Consider the following 17,227-nt stretch of genomic DNA (forward strand, 5'->3'; position numbering starts at 1 on the left):
AAAGCCTGCCTAACTGCCGTTTCAGTACCAGTTGAATGAGCAATGACATTTGGACAGCTGCACTTCGGCTCTCCCTGGCAGGCAGGCCAGGGACCCCTTACAGCGCACAGTAACATGTCCGCCTCAGCCGTGATTATCTGCGCAGGTGCGATCCTATCAACAAACTCGGCAAGTTTTTCTGTGTACGGAGGACATTTAACCATCAGGCCGTGCGCATCCCTGCCAGAAGCCCCTTCACCCCATGAACCGGCATTTGTGTGTGTGGTGTTGGACCCGCTCCAAAAGCCCCAAGAGAAACGGTTGACGCCCCGAGCGCCTTATTCGCTGTATCAGTGCTGTACCTGCATATTAGCACAGCCAGGGCCTTCAAACTGGTCAAGCCTCTCCACACCTCATCCGTGAACGGGCATCCAAACGCAATCCGCAGTTGCACAAGCGCCTCGAGGCGCGTCCACACGCATCGCTCCGATCTGGACGAGAAGACTGCGCAGCGCTCCTCGCATTTTGCTCATGCGCTTGGCTCGGTTCAACGCCTTCAAGCCTCCCCTTTTTCGAGCCTACCTCCACGCCTTTGGGGCACGCCAGGAGACACCAGCTGTTGTTCACCGAATTTGTGCAAGACCATGTCTATCACCAAGCCGTAACGGATAATGCAACCTCAGAGACCTCCCTCGCAGGCCCGTGAAGGCTCTTCCGGAAACCCTTCATACGGAGTCCTCAACTCACGTCAGAAACCGTCATCTCTGGCGAACATTGCTGTCCAGTCGTTCGCTGCCTTTCGAGCGCAAACCTCGTCCATCCCCGTACCCTCCCCTGTGCGCCGAAAACCCTTGCCTGCGAATGCTTCACCAGTAGCTTCTAGGTTCTCTTTGGCTGAATACAGCGGGAGTCCCAAACTTGTTGGAGATAGAGGCTTTATACAACGGTCCTACTCCATCGACAGCCCTCCACCCCAAGGGTTACCTCGCCTTGAACCAATACTTTCTCCGCCACCGAGCAGTACCCAAGAAGATTTCGTACCTAGAGATTTGGATAGGTAAGTTGTATCCTTCATAGATGGCCCATGCCATTCCCTATTGCTAATACAGTGTTCCGTAGACACCCTCATGAACAGACACCCCTACGATCTAATGTACCTGACGATTCTCTCCAAACACGAATAGACCCCTACATCCGTCCCTCGTATAATACCTCTCAATTGAGCACCCAGAGCCTACAGCGGCCGCGACATGATCGCGCCACAAGTAGTTACTATACTGCCCGACAACCTACGCTTGAAGTAGAAGAATCCTCCGCATCTAAAGCAACACATATCCGTTCGCCAACAATGCCCAATATGACCTCGTACAACACAGCTGCACGCCAACCAAGTCTCACATTACAACTGGATGGTGTCACTGGGAATTTCTTAGACGATGAATACTCGCCGTCTCCAGATTCTCAACTCGCTTCAAGGCAATCCAAGTCACCTGGTGCAAAGCTCACCTCCTTCTTTGGCTGGAAAACATCAAGCCAACAGAGCGGTGCGGATTCACCCACTACAACCTTCTCGGAGCGATCTCTATCACCAGCACATTCTCCGATGTTCCCCAAACATTCCTTGGATGGATCACCTCAGGCGGCAAGATCTACCCCTGATGCCCTCGATATTCCTATGGCGAACTCAATCGCCCAATCATCTTATTTTAATGTTCCGGGAACTCCCCTTCTTTCCTCATCACCGGCAATGAATGCACATGTGGAAGAGCTTGAGCGAGAGCTTCGAGAAGTGAGTTCGGAACTCGCGAGCTCGATACGGCGAGAGATGGAACTCGAAGACGAGATGGAACGGTGGAAGTCCGAGAGTAATACGCTGGCTTCTGAAGGCAATCGAAGAACCAGCGATTACTATTCAGACTCTGGTGCAAGTTCTGTACGGTTTCCAGTTGGGGATAGCGAAACTAAATTAGAAGATGTGGAAAGATTACGAAGGAAGGCAGAGCAGGAAAGGGCACAGCTGAAAGTCGATATGGCCCAGAGAATTCAGGAAGAGCTTAGAAGGCGAAGAGACCTTGAAGCACAGGTTCAAACACTTGAAGAACGTATACACAATCAAGGCTCAATGGAAAATCCCTCCGATAGCAGTGGGCGGATACGGAAGCTAGAAGGCTCCCTTGAAGACGCCCGAAGGCGACTTGCTGAGGAACGGCAGGTAAAAGAAAATTTTGAAGACTTATTGACGGCCCTCCGTCAAGATCTAGAGCAATATCGGAATGAGAGGGACAACCTCCGGGACGAAATCGTCCCACAATTACGAGCTCGAGTGGAGGGTCTGGAGGCTGAAGCAGCGGAGGTGCAGACACTGATCTACGAAAGCACACGCATGCAACAAGAGATTCAGTCTCTTCGAAATGAGAATCAAACATTGGCCAATGCCCGGAGGATGCAACTGGAACTCGCTCAACAACAAACCCGCTTCAAGTCTATCGTAGAAGAAGCGGAGCCTCCATCTCCGGTAGCCTCGCCCCGTGTAGGGCTTACTAGATCTAATTCTCTTGCTCGAAGTTCTGCATTAAATTTAAAGAGAGGTTCGCTGTCTAGATCAAACTCGGTGAAAGACCGGGGAGCCGAATCGCCTCGAGACTCCTCATTCCAAGACCGCGTAAAGGATATTGAAGAGCAGCGAGATGCTCTGCATCGTGCTTTAAAGGGTTTGCTACATAGACAGGAGTACCAAGCGAAAGAATATGAGAAAAGAATTCGGGCTTTGGAAGTTGAAAGAGACAATGCCCTCAACCTCACACCGCGTCGTACAGCCTTCCACTCAGAAGTCTCACATTTAAGGGAGGAGGTGAACCATCTAAGGCGTCGTGCTGACGAGGCTCTCGAACAGAAGTGGCAATGCGAAAAGGGCTTGAGTGGTCTGAGAATGGATCTGGATCGTGCGGAACAGGAGACGAGCTCGCTTCGCGAGCTTCTCCAGGAACACGACATCTTTTTACCAGAGCGGAAGGGGTCTGTTGTTGAAATTCGCATCGAGGACACATCCGCTCCGGTATCTTTGGACAAAGCCTACAAAGAGCTACGGACAACCCATGCACTATCTCTAGCACAGATAAAAGAGATGGAATCAGAAGATTCTCTAGGCGCCGCTGGCGCCGAAGCTGAAAGGATCATGGCGTTGCTAAAGCAGAGCATTTCTGATGCTGAAGCTGAACGAGACATTGCTCAGAAGGAGGCGGTGGAATACCGCGAGAAGGCCAGAGCTTTGCAAAAATCGGAGATCGAGCATCTAGGAAAGGAGCAGAGCTTGTCTGCTGAACTCTATGCATCAGCCACTCGTATGGATGAGCTGGCAGCCAAGGTTCAGCAGCAGCTACAGTCCAACAAGGCTCTTCGACAACGCTTGGCCGATGCTATTGCTCGTGGCGAGAAGGAACAAGAGAAGTCCGCAGGGCAGATTGTGGAGCTAGAGCGTAAACTCAAAGCCGCCGAGGATAGAGTGATGAGTGCTCAGCAGTCATCTGAAGAAGCTGTGTCTAAACACGAAGAGGAGGTTCGTTTTCTGAAGGAGAGCCACAACAATCAGCTACGACGAGCCAAACCAGGTCTATTGACTCCAACGAAGTTTTCACCAACGGCCCCTTTGTCACCACTATTTGCAGTTAGGTCTCCGCGTCTAGACAGCACAACTAGTGGTCCTGGCATGACAATGGCTGAGGCCACAAGGACGGAGCTGCTGGAGAAGCGCGTCGAGGATCTAGAGAAGGCTTTGTCGGAGGCGGATCGAGAAATGGAGGAAGTAGTTAGCAGGATGAACCTTGCACAGATTGAGGTCGCAGAACTACAGACTGAAAGGTAAATTGGATTGAATCCCCCATTCTAGAGGTATAGGATATAGTACTGACGGATACCAATTACAGAGACGAAGCCATGAGACAAACGAGGAAGCTACAGGCCGATATCATTGCAGAACGGGAAAAGGTCAAGGGTCTAATGTCTTAATTGTTCGAAGTATTTCCACTTCTAGAGACCTCCGACCGACTGATCTTACTTTCTGTCAGTCGACTTAATTCACATGCTGCCTTAGATACCTTGAAGCATTTACCTTTTCTAGCACGGAGGTGGCGGGCATACGGCGTTTGTGTAGGCGAGCATTTACACGGGAGCACCGGTTGGGTGTATTATGGAGTTCACTCCGGTTGATTGGAGAGGGCAGGAGTCCCATCACCTTGGGTAATCATCCATCGCAGCGCTAACTAACGCTATTATTTCTTTTTTGGTTGTCTAAGACACTTGAGTGCTATTTGCATTAGGACTGTTCGCAGAGCTATATACCCTTTCTCTTTAGGAGCTTCAGCCACGGCGGGACTTATTGGTATACGGGCTGGATGCCCTCTTTCGTCTTTCGTTGTTCGCTCAACCCTGTATTATTAATGATCTAATGTTGGATGTCGAATAGAAGCAGTGCTCTTCCTTGTATCACGCTGTGCGTCTTACTTGCAGGCTTTATGTGCAGACAATTGACTCGGGCTCGGCCCGGTTAGAGGCCCGTAGCTCCTGGGACGGATCTCTGCGTCCTCAGTCACGTAGGTCTCGTTTGAGACTAGTGTCTCTGGCTGCAAGGCGGCGTTGTAAAACAAATTGGGCTCAATTGAAGGCATTGTCAGGCTCGGGATGTGGACATCCCCGCCTTGTGATCACCCTTTATCGCGGGCTGATAAGGCAAGAGATGCGGAGAGCCTCCCGTCGGTGTTGCGTCTAGATGCACCGATTGCGCCTGTCCGACAGTCACACGCGGGCGTGCATCGTGGCGGTAACACCACTGGGCTTTGTGTGACGTGTGCTGGGAGGCTGCTGGGGCGACTGAGGCTTCTGTTGCATGGCGCTCGCGATAACGGGGCCTATCACCGGCAACGTCGATTCAAGCTCGAAACATGCAACGTTGCTGCAGCGAGACGAAGGCTGTTTTTGCTCCTAGCATGTTCCTAGTTGGCCGTGTTCATGGGCCCCAGAAGCTCGCCCACGCCTGTCCATGCCTGTCTACGCTGCCCACCCTCCGTCTCCGTGCACCGCGTGTCTCCCTTGGGCGAAAGGAGGACTGGGTCGCACATTGCTCCGTATCGATAGCATCGGCACGAAACTCAGGGAATGCGTGCTTCTCAGTCCTCTAGGTCTTGAAGCTCTGTGAACTCCCATCTCCCGCCCGTGAGGCTCAAGAGCCCTCCCATTCACCGACTGCTTTCCCCACCAATCATTACCTCTCCTTGGGCTGTGCCGAGAAGAGCAGGGTCAACACGACGCTAGCGACCTCCCGCTGGCCGTTTGACCTCCTTTGACCGAGCACCCCTCGACTCTTCCCTTCCACTACGCGCTGGACGACACCCCCGTGTGTTAAAGCACCTCTGGGGCAAGCATTGAACTTCATCCCTTGCTACTTTAGCGACCTTGCTTTTTGTCCAACAAGAATTCTGTGCGGCCACACTCAGGAACCCTCCTCCCCAAAAAGGACGATCGGTACCCTCACCTATTTTTCCTAGAGCATAACGAAATACGAGATAGTCTCAGCGATTACCGCCTGGGATCTCCAATAGTCACCACTACCCACGATGAACTCGAACAATCCCCAGAACCGCCTCCACCTGAATTTCGGCTTCAGCGATCGAAATAATAACTTCGCTGCAGACGCTGGTCGTGCCTTTCCTACCACCCCATCCACTTTCCCTCAACCAGTCTTCCCGAACCAGGCTGGCCAGCAAGAAGTCTGGGGCACTCAACAAACGAACAATGGTTATGGTGCAGGATACTTCATGGGCAACCCCTATCAATCCCAATATCAACAACAGCAGGGCCATCCTCAAGCACCTGGAGCCGCCTATCGCTCACAAGGATATAACGATGGCACCAATGGTTTAGTTCATCAATTCTCTCACCAGAATCTCGGCGGTCGTTCTGGGAGTCCTTATGGTCGCCAACCGTCTCCAAGCCAGCGACCAAGAACCGCTGGGGCTACTGGACAACAGTACGGCAGCTACCTAAACGCCCCTATGCCCACACCTCGGCAACCATCACTCAATGACGATGAACCTCCATCAAAAAGCCCAGAAAAATATTCAGATAATCTATTGAGACAGGCAAAGGTATCTGTGGGACTAGTCGGCACTTTTTTCAAGGATAGTGTACAGCGGGCCCGTGACCGCAACCAGAGGTGAGTTTATTTCTATGCTGCCTCTTCAGATAAAAACTAATTTTAAAACAGAGCACTTGAGTTAGATACAATCATGAAGGAACCTTCCATCTCAGAATCCCGTAAAGCGCAGAAGGAGAACAACATGCGTAGAGCAGAGGCTGAATACCTTCGTTTCCTTCGAACCAAGGAAAAGCCTGAGAACTTTGCAACTCTGAAGATCATTGGCAAGGGTGCCTTTGGCGAGGTCAAACTCGTCCAAAGGAGGAATGATGGTAAAATTTATGCGCTTAAGTCACTAGTGAAATCAGAAATGGTACGGATAAATAGCAAGAGCTTACTTGAAAGCACCGTGACTAACTTCAACAGTTTAAAAAAGATCAGCTGGCTCACGTCCGGTCAGAACGTGATATACTTGCAGAATCTGATAGTCCTTGGGTTGTCAAGCTGCACACCACTTTTCAGGACAATACGTTTTTGTACATGCTGATGGAGTTCCTGCCAGGAGGTGATCTCATGACAATGCTTATAAAGTATGAGATCTTCACTGAGGATATTACGCGTTTCTACATGGCTGAGATCACCTTGGCTATTGAGGCAGTCCACAAGCTTGGCTTTATACATCGGTAAGCATCACAAGACGATTGGTCTCTGAATGAAGTAGTGTCTTATCCGAAATTCGCTAATGCAAAGGTAGTGATATTAAACCGGATAATATTCTACTAGACCGCGGTGGTCACATCAAGCTAACGGATTTTGGGCTTTCTACTGGCTTCCATAAGGAACACGAGGCATCGTATTACAAGAAGCTTCTTGCTGGGGGCCCTCATAAATCATCGAGAGACAACCGTAACTCGATGAATCTGGATCAGATTCAGTTGACGGTCAGCAACCGAACGCAGATCAATACCTGGCGTAAGTCCCGTCGACAGCTTGCCTATTCGACTGTAGGCACGCCGGATTATATAGCGCCAGAGATCTTCAGTGGACAAGGCTACGACTTTGGTTGTGATTGGTGGTCAGTTGGAACCATTATGTTCGAGTGTCTGATCGGCTGGCCACCATTCTGCGCCGAGGAGCCGCACGACACGTACAGGAAGATTGTGGACTGGCCGCGGAACTTGCACTTCCCGCCGGACCAACAGCTCGGTCCCGAGGCCGAGGATTTTATCAAACGGTATGGCCTGACCAATTTCCTTTATTCCTCTTCCCTCCATATCCAATTGCCCCTCGTACTCGGAGTCTAACAAGCATCAAGCCTCATCTGCGATGCTGAGAACCGTCTTGGCCGTATCGGCGGTGCCCATGAGATCAAGCAACACCCCTTCTTCCGCGGAGTTCAATGGGACGGTCTGCGCCGTATCCGTGCTCCGTTCGAGCCCAAGCTGCAGTCGAATGTTGATACGCAGTACTTCCCGATCGACGAGATCGACCAGAATGACAACAGTGCCGTTCTTCGTGCTCAGACCGCACAGGCAGGAGAAGATCTTGCTGCTGAGATGAGTCTTCCGTTTATCGGGTACACCTACAAGCGATTCGATGCCTTTAGGGGGTCTTAGAGGTATGGCCGTATACGTACTACACCTTTATTACAGTCATCCCCATCAAAAGAAGGGGTTCCCAGCAAAAAAGTGGGTATATGCATGACCTAACGTGAACGATGAAGATATCATTTTGGGCATTGGAGTTCCTTCGTTTCCACGATGCTCTTTAGTCGGAAGGATATTCTCTCGTATGGCTTTGGCGAATATGGATTACATCTTTGGCTTGTAAGCATTTACTCCGGTATCTGCTTGCTTCTGAGACCGCTCACCGAGCCTTCCAAACTTTGTTCTTATTCTACCCCATTTTCTGCTTCCTACCCACAGTCTTTGCTTCTCGTAACTGGTGTACTGGTAGCTGTAGCACATTGGCTGTTGGGTTGCATGTGGTGCTGTGGCGTGACGAATGTGCTCTGGTGTAAAGGGCCAGGTTTGTGGTAGCATGGGAATGGAATGGGATACGTGTTTAGAGATCATAAATTCAATCATAGGTGGGACGATAATGAGAGGACTGGTACGTTGGACGGCATAGGACTTCATTCTATCTACAGTGAGAAGATGAGATAATTGCTCCTCGTTATAGGATTTTGTCAATGCGGCGCAAGCATATACATGTACCCAGCCAACGTAACAGCATATGGATTAATGCTTTCAATTTCCCCACAAGGGCTGCCTTGTACTAAAATAGGAAGTCGACTTCGAATCCTAGCGCCCCGAACGCCATGCTCAACAATTGCCATTAACTTCAATCTGAATAAATTCCTAGTTTGAGTCGTGCGTCTCGTGTAGTTCATTGCATCAACTTCCACGCACAATGCGATCAAACTCCTCACCGCGCCTCGAACTGCACCATCCTATACATCGGCACGATTAGCACGCGTGCATCTTATAGTACAACTCCAACTCCTCTCATCCCGCATCACACTCCCCAAGATACCCTCAATGTGCTACGTCCCCTTGAACGTCATTCTCTCCAGGCGCAAAAAAATCGATCCAACTCACCTATTGGTCCTCTGCTTGTACAAAACGCGGTGTCCACAGTTCCTGCAACGGATAGGCTCGCCACGCTTCAGCGACACAGGTGAATCGCAGTCGCCGCATGTGTACTCGACGAAGCGGCCCTTGTCTTCGTAGGTGGAGCTGCCCGTAGTGGTCATGTTGGCGCCACCGGTACTGGCAGATTGGGACTGCGAGGGTGGTTGGTAGGACGACATTTTGGATATCTGAAGGTGGCGCGTGTGTGGATTTGCTAGGTTTAGAAAACACAGAGATCGTAGTGCGCAAGGCGGGTGAAAGTGGGTGGTAGAAGTAAAGCTGGAGTCTATGGAGGGACAAAAAGAAAAGATGCGGCTCTAGGCGGTGAGGGAAGCGCCGCGGAATTGATGAGAAATGCGGCTTATCGATAGGGAAAGACGTCAAAAAAGAAGACTCACCACCACGCGACCCCACTCGCTCCCTTCTCTTCCTCTCTTCTCCTCTCCTCTCTTCACTGTCTTCTTCTTCGTTGTTATACCCAGGCTTTGCTGTCCTTAACTCGCACGCATTCTCTTTCACCAATCAGGCCCTGACAGCCACGTCGCATTCCTTTCATTCCATCCCACTAAATCATCGCCAACAAGACCCCACAACCATGAGCGCTATTCTCTCCGCCGACGACCTAAATGATTTTATCTCTCCCGGTGTTGCATGCATAAAACCAATCGAGACTTTACCAGCACAGAAATCAGAAGATAATTCCGTATGCTCCTTCATCTATCCCTCCCGCCACCTACCTTAAAACTAAAATATTGGTAGAATGCATATGAAGTCACAACGGAAGACAGGATCGCCGCCTCGAACCCTCCTCCACCGGCCCAAATATCCCTCACAGACTGTCTCGCGTGCTCGGGCTGCGTCACGTCTGCGGAGGCAGTACTCGTGTCGCTGCAGTCGCACACCGAGGTCCTCAATACATTGGACGCGCATCCATCACTGCACCCGTCATGGCTTTCGCACGAGGGGGCGAACGGAGTCACAAATAGGATGTCATATAGAATTAATAGAACAAGCAATGGCTTCAATGGGCTTGGAAAACTAGGGAATGGGAAGATTTTCGTCGCAAGCGTATCTCCCCAAACACGCGCTACTCTCGCTACCACCTTCTCCGTTTCCGAGTCGCAAGCCGGTAATATGGTAACGCAGTTACTCAGCGGGCCAACCGGTCTGAAGGCAGGCGGTGCGCATGGAAGCAGCTTTACCTGGGTCATCGATACCAACGTACTTCGCGACGCTTGCCTCGTCGCAGCTGCAGACGAAGTCCTGTCCTCCACCTCGCAATCACCTACACCAAACGCCGAGGGCTCTCTCGAGGCGCCACTGAAAAAGCCCATCCTCACTTCCGCATGCCCAGGCTGGATCTGCTACGCTGAGAAAACCCACCCCTACATCCTCCCACACCTCTCCCGCCTAAAATCCCCACAAGCCCTCGCCGGGACGCTCATCAAATCCGTCCTAAGCCAGAAATACGGCGTCCCACCAGACAAAATCTGGCATCTAGCAATCATGCCGTGCTTCGACAAAAAGCTCGAAGCCAGCCGCAGCGAGCTCACCTCCGCCGCCTGGCTCCCAGCCACCCACGACGCAACGACACCCGCCATCCGCGACGTCGACTGCGTCATCACCGCCCGCGAGCTCCTCCACCTCGCCTCCGCCCGCAACATCCCCTTCGCCACCCTCCCCCTAACCCCACTCTCCCGCTCCGCCCGCCCGCCCTTCCCAGACCCCACCCTCGACACATGGCTCTTCCCCCCACCACACTCACGTGCTCGCCGACGGGCTCAGCACCCCCCCGCTGGCTCGTCGGGCGGCTATCTCTACCACATCCTGCGCACGCACCAGGCCCGGCATCCCGGCAGCGAGATCCGCGTCGAGCGCGGGCGCAACGCGGACGTGATCGAGTACAGCCTCGTGCGCGGCGCGCAGACGCTCGTGCGCATGGCAAGGTTCTACGGGTTCCGCAATATCCAGAACTTGGTAAGGCGGCTGAAACCTGTGAAGGCGAGTCGGATGCCCGGGGCGAGAGGGGGCGGCGGGGTGAGGAGGGTTGGTGCGGCGGAGGGCAGGGACGCGAAGGCCGAGTACGCGTATGTGGAGGTCATGGCGTGTCCCGGCGGCTGCACGAACGGGGGCGGGCAGGTTAAGGTGGCGGAGGTGGAGAGCGTGAGGGCCGAGGGGGGCATGGTTCTCGGCGGGAGCGATGCGGGCGTGGGCAGTGTGGCCAAACCTGGGCCCAAGGAACAGAAGGAGTGGCTGGGGAGAGTGGACGAGGCGTATTTCTCTGCTTCTGAGGGGTCTGAGGCGGAAGATGAGGATGGAAATGGAACTGCGGATCGAGAGATGCTGAACGTGGGCGAGGGAGATGTGGTAGACGGTATTTCGCATCGCTTCGTCCACGACATGCTGGACCATTGGGCGCGCGTCACGGGCGTGGAGCTGCAGCGGCTGATCTGCACGAGCTATAGGAAGGTCGAGAGCGATGTCGGGAAGAAGAAACAGAGCGATGTCGAGAGGGTGGCAGGGCTGGCGAGCAGTCTTGGGGGCGGGTGGTGATGTTTGTTGCTTGAGTGCGATGTGCATTGGCTGGCGTTTCTTTGGGCTTTTGGGAGGATGGCTAGATGGCTACCGTTAAGGACTGCATTAGGAGGTGTGGGTTTAGATTCTGTTTTGGGTGAATATGGGTCTGGCTGGGCCTATGTAGATCTGAGATTTACGGATTAAGATTGTAACCGGGCCGGACATAGTAGAGCATTGTAAAGAAATGTAACTAATTTGCATATACTGTAGCTTCACTGGACTTTTAGTTGCGTTGGTTTTGGGGATGGATGGTTTAGCATTAGGAACAGATCTCATATGTAATAATGAAAGGATGAAGTTGATATGGAACGGACGCTATGAATTTGAGATACGAGATCTAGGCATTAGAAGGTCTCACAACGAGGCTAGGGGGATGGGGGCTCCCCGTTCGGGCAATCCGGGCCTCGCTTACGCTTTTCGCGCTACGCCCGAACTAGCAATCGGCCTCGACGTCCACTATAAAGCGCCCTCCCTTCGCCGTTTTTTTTTCCTCAACCTCCCGCATTTTCTCTCTACTCTCTTCCCCGCCGCTCGCACCCCTTTCGCCCGCCCCCATCCGAGCCAGCCGCTCCCATTGGGCCTCAACACTCTTTCATGAGGCATTTTTCGAACTCGGCCGCCGCTCCTGTCTCGCACTGCCTCGCCCTACCCTTGACTCCCCTTCCGTTCCTCCATCCTCCCTGTCATTTGCCTTGCGCCCATGACACGAGTAGGGAAGCTCGGATACGGAGAACTGTCAGGAGGATGTCTTGGAACATTTACTGGCCAATCGCCGCGGAGTCATCCATGCTCTTGTTGCAATGAAGCCTCCACGGCGCCTGTCAATACGACATGCGACGGCTGGGCTGCTGGCGAGGGTCATCTCGGAGACGTCGAGGGTGATGGGCTGTTCGACGCCGCCCTCACTGCCCCTGATTCAGGCAGCTCCCTTTGCAGTACCCTGGCCTAGAATGTGGCATTTATGTGGAACCGGCTCTGGAAGACTCTAGTTCGCCGAAGCGGCGGAGGCCGGCCAAGCGACAGGCAGAGAGCCTTGTATCCGATCCTGTGTGCACACCAAAGTTAACGCCTCTGCCGACCTCCGGCAGCCAGATTCCGCCTCTCAGAACCAGCAACGGTCCTAATCCTGGTTTCCCAGACAGTGGTAGCAAAGGTAATGGTGCCGAAACCTCAGACATACCCCGAAACGACCTCCTTGATCTAGAGAATGGCGGGGATGGCGCACACCACGGTCGCGCGATAGACAAGGAGCTGCTGCATTCCTTGAGACAATTAATCTCTCCGTCTGAACGAATAGACAGCGATCAAGATGTCCATCTGGATTCGGAGAGGGGTGAGGATAAAAGCAACGGCAGCGATGGTAAAGGGGAGAGCACCGAGGACGAACTCAATCGGGTCAATGACGTGTCCCGCGGAACTTCAGCGGCAACTTAGCGACATGAACCTAGCAACCGTCCGTTCCGGGAAAGGCGGCGCGGTCCATCATGAACTGGTCTTAAATCACAGGGCGAGAGCACGATATCCGCTAGACCATCGCAACAACTAACGTCATCGCCATCGCGGCACCAGTCCGGGCCTAAAATGGGCATCGCGACCCGGTCTGGTTCCCCCCGAGCATCCTCTCTAGCAAAGAGGGCGGTATATGATTCTAGCATCGACTATGGACCAAGCGACAACATGGCCTATCAGTTAACCGATATTACGCTTTGCCAGGTACCAAAAGGCTCGTCAATTGTTACAGCAATTATTCGTTGCAATGAGATGACGTCAAAATCGTCTCCAAACCCGTTGGCGCTTAAATGCAACTTTCTTGGTGACGCAGGCCAAGTCATCGCATGACCTAGGTATCGCCGGACTCATGGATGTTACTAGGATACCGATATGATGACGACGGTACGCCAAACCCATATACTGGTCGAAGCTTGATGCGGTGAGGTGCAGATCGGAAGAGCAGTCCCCACAGTAATCCTGCCAGTCATGACGCCGTCCACTCAGACTACGACGGGGACGAAGGCCACGAGAATGGAGACGAAGATACAAGCGACAATAAACCTCATGTTACCGGTAGTGATACGCTACTCAACAAGGGTGATATGCGCTTACGCAAACGAACGCGTGTACATGGTTGGAGTCGGACGAACAGCGCTTACTCTCGTACAAGAACAAGATGGGTATGACTTGGGAGGAAATATTTGAACGCTTCCCACAGACATGGCAATAATCAGTTAGTTAGTTACGGTTGTGTTGGATTACATAGTAACATAACTAACCAAATCATAATCGCATCTGCTGATTATGTTACGTGGATACAACTATATGACTGAACCGGATATACTACGGAAATAAGAAAAGAAGGGGTAAACCTTTGAGGTAGACCTCCGGGTTAGAGCTTCTGGTGCGAGCTTTAGTGGGATTATTATCTACACGTAATAAACCACGTGTAGATAACGTCACGTGTGGGTCCGTGCCAAAAAGATATAATCAACCTAACTATACAATCAAATCGCAATCGTCTCTTTTGATTATGTAGAAATCGCAATCGAACGGCCGATTATGATTATTGCCATGTCTGCCGATGCCGATGCCATACTACCGCCCCACCGTGGCGACTGAACGGGCGGACGCTGGGTATAGACGGCCACGAGAGGGTCTGTAAAGGATGAAGGAACTCGGAGGCTGGCCAACTGGACGGAAGCTCTCCGGAGGCAGTTTTGCGGAAGACAGACCTCACAAAGATTCGCGAGGCGAGTCACGTGGCACCAAGGCTCAACGTTTCTTGGCTCGACAGCCACGGAATGAACGGTGAGGGTCTGGCTAGGACCTCTTATCGAAGTTTCGAAATAGAGCGCGTTTGATGCTTTTTGCATGACACAGCTCGGAGGAAGTCGTCGGTGGACTGGAAAATCGATACTCGACGGGAATGGTACCGGTTTTGGTCATCTGTCGGTTTCTCGAAGTCAATATCGACATGCAACTCCACGCTCGATTCCTGCGCCTCAGTTGGTGTCTTAGAGTTGAGTCACGGGTCATGGCGCATGAGGTACTTGTCTCTGGAGTGCTCGTATTCACGTGGGCTTCCTCTGGTATGCGCTGGTGAAGTCTTAGAGTTGCGTGGTACTCTCTATAATTAATTGTTTGGATGCTATCCCGAGAAAATTCCGCTACTCTACCCTTGATTTCCAGGGGTGATAATGATCGCCGGCACTTTTGATCCTAATACGATTTCGATATGATGATTAGGTATGTACTGAAGGCTGTGTTGAACTATCTCTGGCTGACCAAACATGATCCTCGACCTGCTTAATGCCAATCGGGCTTACCAAATATGACCCTTGGTTTGCTTGATGCCAATAACATTGGTATCTCGCCACATAATGACCCCGATAGCGCCAGCAACCCAAACAGCAGTACCCGCAGCCAACATCATCATCTGAGCGTCTCCGTAGGCATGCTGAATCGCGAGACGAGTCTCGGAGCCAATCGGGTACGACAACTGAGCGGTGATGTCCGCATAGATCATGAGCAGATTTGGGAGTTCTTCAGCAGGAAGGTATTCCATGAGCTTCTTGGGGAAGATATCCTGCCAGATAGCGGAGGCAACCGTTAGCCCGATTGCGCCGCCAATGTTACCAAACATTCCTAACACAGCGAGACAAACAGCAATATGTTGATGCGAGGCGGCCGCCAGAATAGCAATCTCATCGCAGATGATGATGATGCCGGAGGCGATAGAAATGAAAATCTGGCACATAACGATGTAGCCAATGTTGCCGTCAGGCTTGCGGAAGTGGATCATCAGGCCCAAACCAAGGATGCTCAAAGGAACTCCAATGTAGAGACAGACGGGCTTGAAGCGTCCGGTATAGTGGATCAACGCGCCCACAGCGATGGCGCAGACAACGGCGCAAACAGTATAAGTCTGGACGACATAACTCGCGTTTTCAACGCTCAGGCCATTCACCACTTGCAGGAAAGAGCTGAAGTAGCTATTCCAGCACCAGAAACTGACAAATAGCGTAGCAGAAAGAATACAAGCGCCGAAGACGGTCCGATCCAAGAGGAGAGAATAGGGTATGAAGGTAATAGGGGCAAAGAATTTCTCCCATATACCGAAGGCAATGATAAGAACAATGCCGATGACCAGCATGCTGATGACAAGGGGCGAGTTCCAGCCTCTCGCCTGTAAAGTGTAAAGATTGAATGGCAGGAGAAACAGAGCGACGCCGGCAGATAGCAGAGTGAGGCCAATAGCGTCGAATTGGCGGCAGTAGTAGAGAAAGGACTGCAAGGGGGTGCGATGGCTGTCATTCTTCGGGACAAGACCCAGCTTCTTAGCCTTGAAGTAATTCTTCAGCAAAAGGCCATAGAGCGGAAGGGTAATGGACGGTACGAGAATTGTGAACATTCCAAAGGCCCAGCGCCAGCCAGGTCCGCTCAGAAAACCCGAGGAGATTGGGCCAGCTAGCCAGCAGGTAATCAGATTCGGCGAACTGACAATAGCCTGCATCAGACCTCGGTTGCGCAGCGTAGATGTATCGGCGACAAAGACAGCTAAACTGTATTGGATGCCGTTGTTCCCGACCGTATAGAAGACCTGGGCGGCAGCGTAGGCCTCGACGTTGTTGCACGCAGCCATCATGATAAGCCCAACCGTAGCGAGGAAAATGCAGAAGAGATATCCCTGGGGGCGGCCAAAAACATCGAGGATCTTGGCGAGGGTGAGATTGGTGACACCGCCGATGACACTGCTCAAAATGCCGACGGTCGGCGTGAGCGAGTGCAGCGCGAAGGCAGAGGTGACATAGGGAGTTAGGGAACCCGTGGTGCCCGACAGCATCCCCTCGACAAAGTAGGTGAGCCAGATCATAATGTAGGCGAAAACCAGGGCGGCGGTGGTCCATGCCACGGTCACGGCCTCGATATTCTGGACACCGGGCTGGGCATCGGCATCTGGGAGAGAGTCGTCGTCGTGGCCGGGGGGACTCGAGTCGGAATGGTCCAGGTCATTGTCGGTGCCGGGTTTGGTCTCGACGTGAGCGTCGGCTGGCGGCGCCATGGTCTACTGCGGGAGAGGAGAGAGAAGAGTTGTCGAAGAGGGGGACGGAGGGGAGAAATGGCAAAGAAGTCGAAATGGATCGGAAGGATTGTATGATGTGAGTGAGGGAGCACACAACACAGCGGACCCATGAGGTCTAAATGGTTGCCAACCCAAACGACTCACGCCCCGTTGGTGGCGCATGAGGGAGGCCTCACCCAGGCGGTCCTTCATGACCTATTCGAGGTAGGGGAGTCAATGGTTTCAAAGCTGAGCCGTTGCTGGAGACGATGGTAGGAGAGAATCAGCGAGCTCGAACAGGCTTAAGCAAGAAACGAGCCATGTCACCAATCATAACAATCTCAATCCTTCTCTAGTTCCTCTCATCCACTCAGAGGGCAGGGTTGAGTTTAAGTGGGTCAAAATTAGCCTGAGCAGGTTAAAAAAAAGTGGGTTAAAACCCCAAAACCTGCTTCTCTTATTAGCTAAAACTGTTCCTACAGTCTGTACGAGCTTCGTTTTCTCCCCCCCCCCGTGTGCGCGCAACACACACACCTAATCTCGTTACACCTGCAGCTAAATTATTATGTAGAGCTAGCAGAAAGCGGTGTAGTACGTGGCCAGGGCTTGAGCAACGGCCCACCTCGAATCCGGGGCTTGGAGCTCGAGTTAGTTAGCTTTAGCTAAGCCGCGTTAATATATTATAGCGGAAGAAAGGCTCCCAGTGGTATTTATACTACACTTTAAAGCGCTTGAATTAATTAAGTAGGTACTTAAATATAGGAAGGACCTCCTATAGCAATCCGAATTTACCTATATTAATTAGTTCGCGATAGAAATTAATAACGTTATTTTATAAAAACCTTCCATTAA

General features: G+C 52.2%; 5 protein-coding genes across 5 annotated transcripts; 3 read left to right on the forward strand and 2 right to left on the reverse strand.

Annotated features, from left to right (window-relative positions):
- The first annotated feature begins 294 nt into the window (after positions 1-294).
- On the forward strand, positions 295-4,460 carry K441DRAFT_623404 (uncharacterized protein). Its single transcript, XM_067646039.1, has 3 exons — positions 295-1,036; positions 1,099-3,837; positions 3,903-4,460. Exons 1-3 carry the CDS (start codon positions 651-653, stop codon positions 3,982-3,984), a joined length of 3,207 nt encoding a protein of 1,068 aa, XP_067496772.1. The 5' UTR covers positions 295-650; the 3' UTR covers positions 3,985-4,460.
- A 1,038-nt stretch (positions 4,461-5,498) lies between these two features.
- On the forward strand, positions 5,499-7,823 carry K441DRAFT_360919 (serine/threonine-protein kinase cot-1). Its single transcript, XM_067641382.1, has 5 exons — positions 5,499-6,187; positions 6,239-6,482; positions 6,536-6,792; positions 6,864-7,343; positions 7,425-7,823. The coding sequence occupies exons 1-5, from the start codon at positions 5,589-5,591 to the stop codon at positions 7,723-7,725; spliced, it is 1,881 nt and encodes a 626-aa protein (XP_067496773.1). The 5' UTR covers positions 5,499-5,588; the 3' UTR covers positions 7,726-7,823.
- A 243-nt stretch (positions 7,824-8,066) lies between these two features.
- K441DRAFT_671106 (uncharacterized protein) lies at positions 8,067-9,049 on the reverse strand. Its single transcript, XM_067650378.1, has 2 exons — positions 8,710-9,049; positions 8,067-8,561 (listed from the first exon to the last, which is right to left on the reverse strand). Exons 1-2 carry the CDS (start codon positions 8,919-8,921, stop codon positions 8,537-8,539), a joined length of 237 nt encoding a protein of 78 aa, XP_067496774.1. The 5' UTR covers positions 8,922-9,049; the 3' UTR covers positions 8,067-8,536.
- A 288-nt stretch (positions 9,050-9,337) lies between these two features.
- Positions 9,338-11,295, forward strand: K441DRAFT_594953 (cytosolic Fe-S cluster assembly factor NAR1; the record flags this gene model as incomplete). Its single annotated transcript, XM_067644976.1, has 2 exons — positions 9,338-9,445; positions 9,502-11,295. The coding sequence occupies 2 exons, from the start codon at positions 9,338-9,340 to the stop codon at positions 11,293-11,295; spliced, it is 1,902 nt and encodes a 633-aa protein (XP_067496775.1).
- A 3,340-nt stretch (positions 11,296-14,635) lies between these two features.
- K441DRAFT_691293 (siderophore iron transporter) lies at positions 14,636-16,506 on the reverse strand (the record flags this gene model as incomplete). Its single annotated transcript, XM_067652467.1, has 2 exons — positions 14,636-16,269; positions 16,491-16,506. The coding sequence occupies 2 exons, from the start codon at positions 16,504-16,506 to the stop codon at positions 14,636-14,638; spliced, it is 1,650 nt and encodes a 549-aa protein (XP_067496776.1).
- Between the last annotated feature and the right edge of the window lie 721 nt (positions 16,507-17,227).

Source organism: Cenococcum geophilum (assembly GCF_001692895.1).
Source record: "Cenococcum geophilum 1.58 unplaced genomic scaffold K441scaffold_89, whole genome shotgun sequence".
NCBI classification, from domain to species: Eukaryota; Fungi; Ascomycota; class Dothideomycetes; order Gloniales; family Gloniaceae; genus Cenococcum; species Cenococcum geophilum.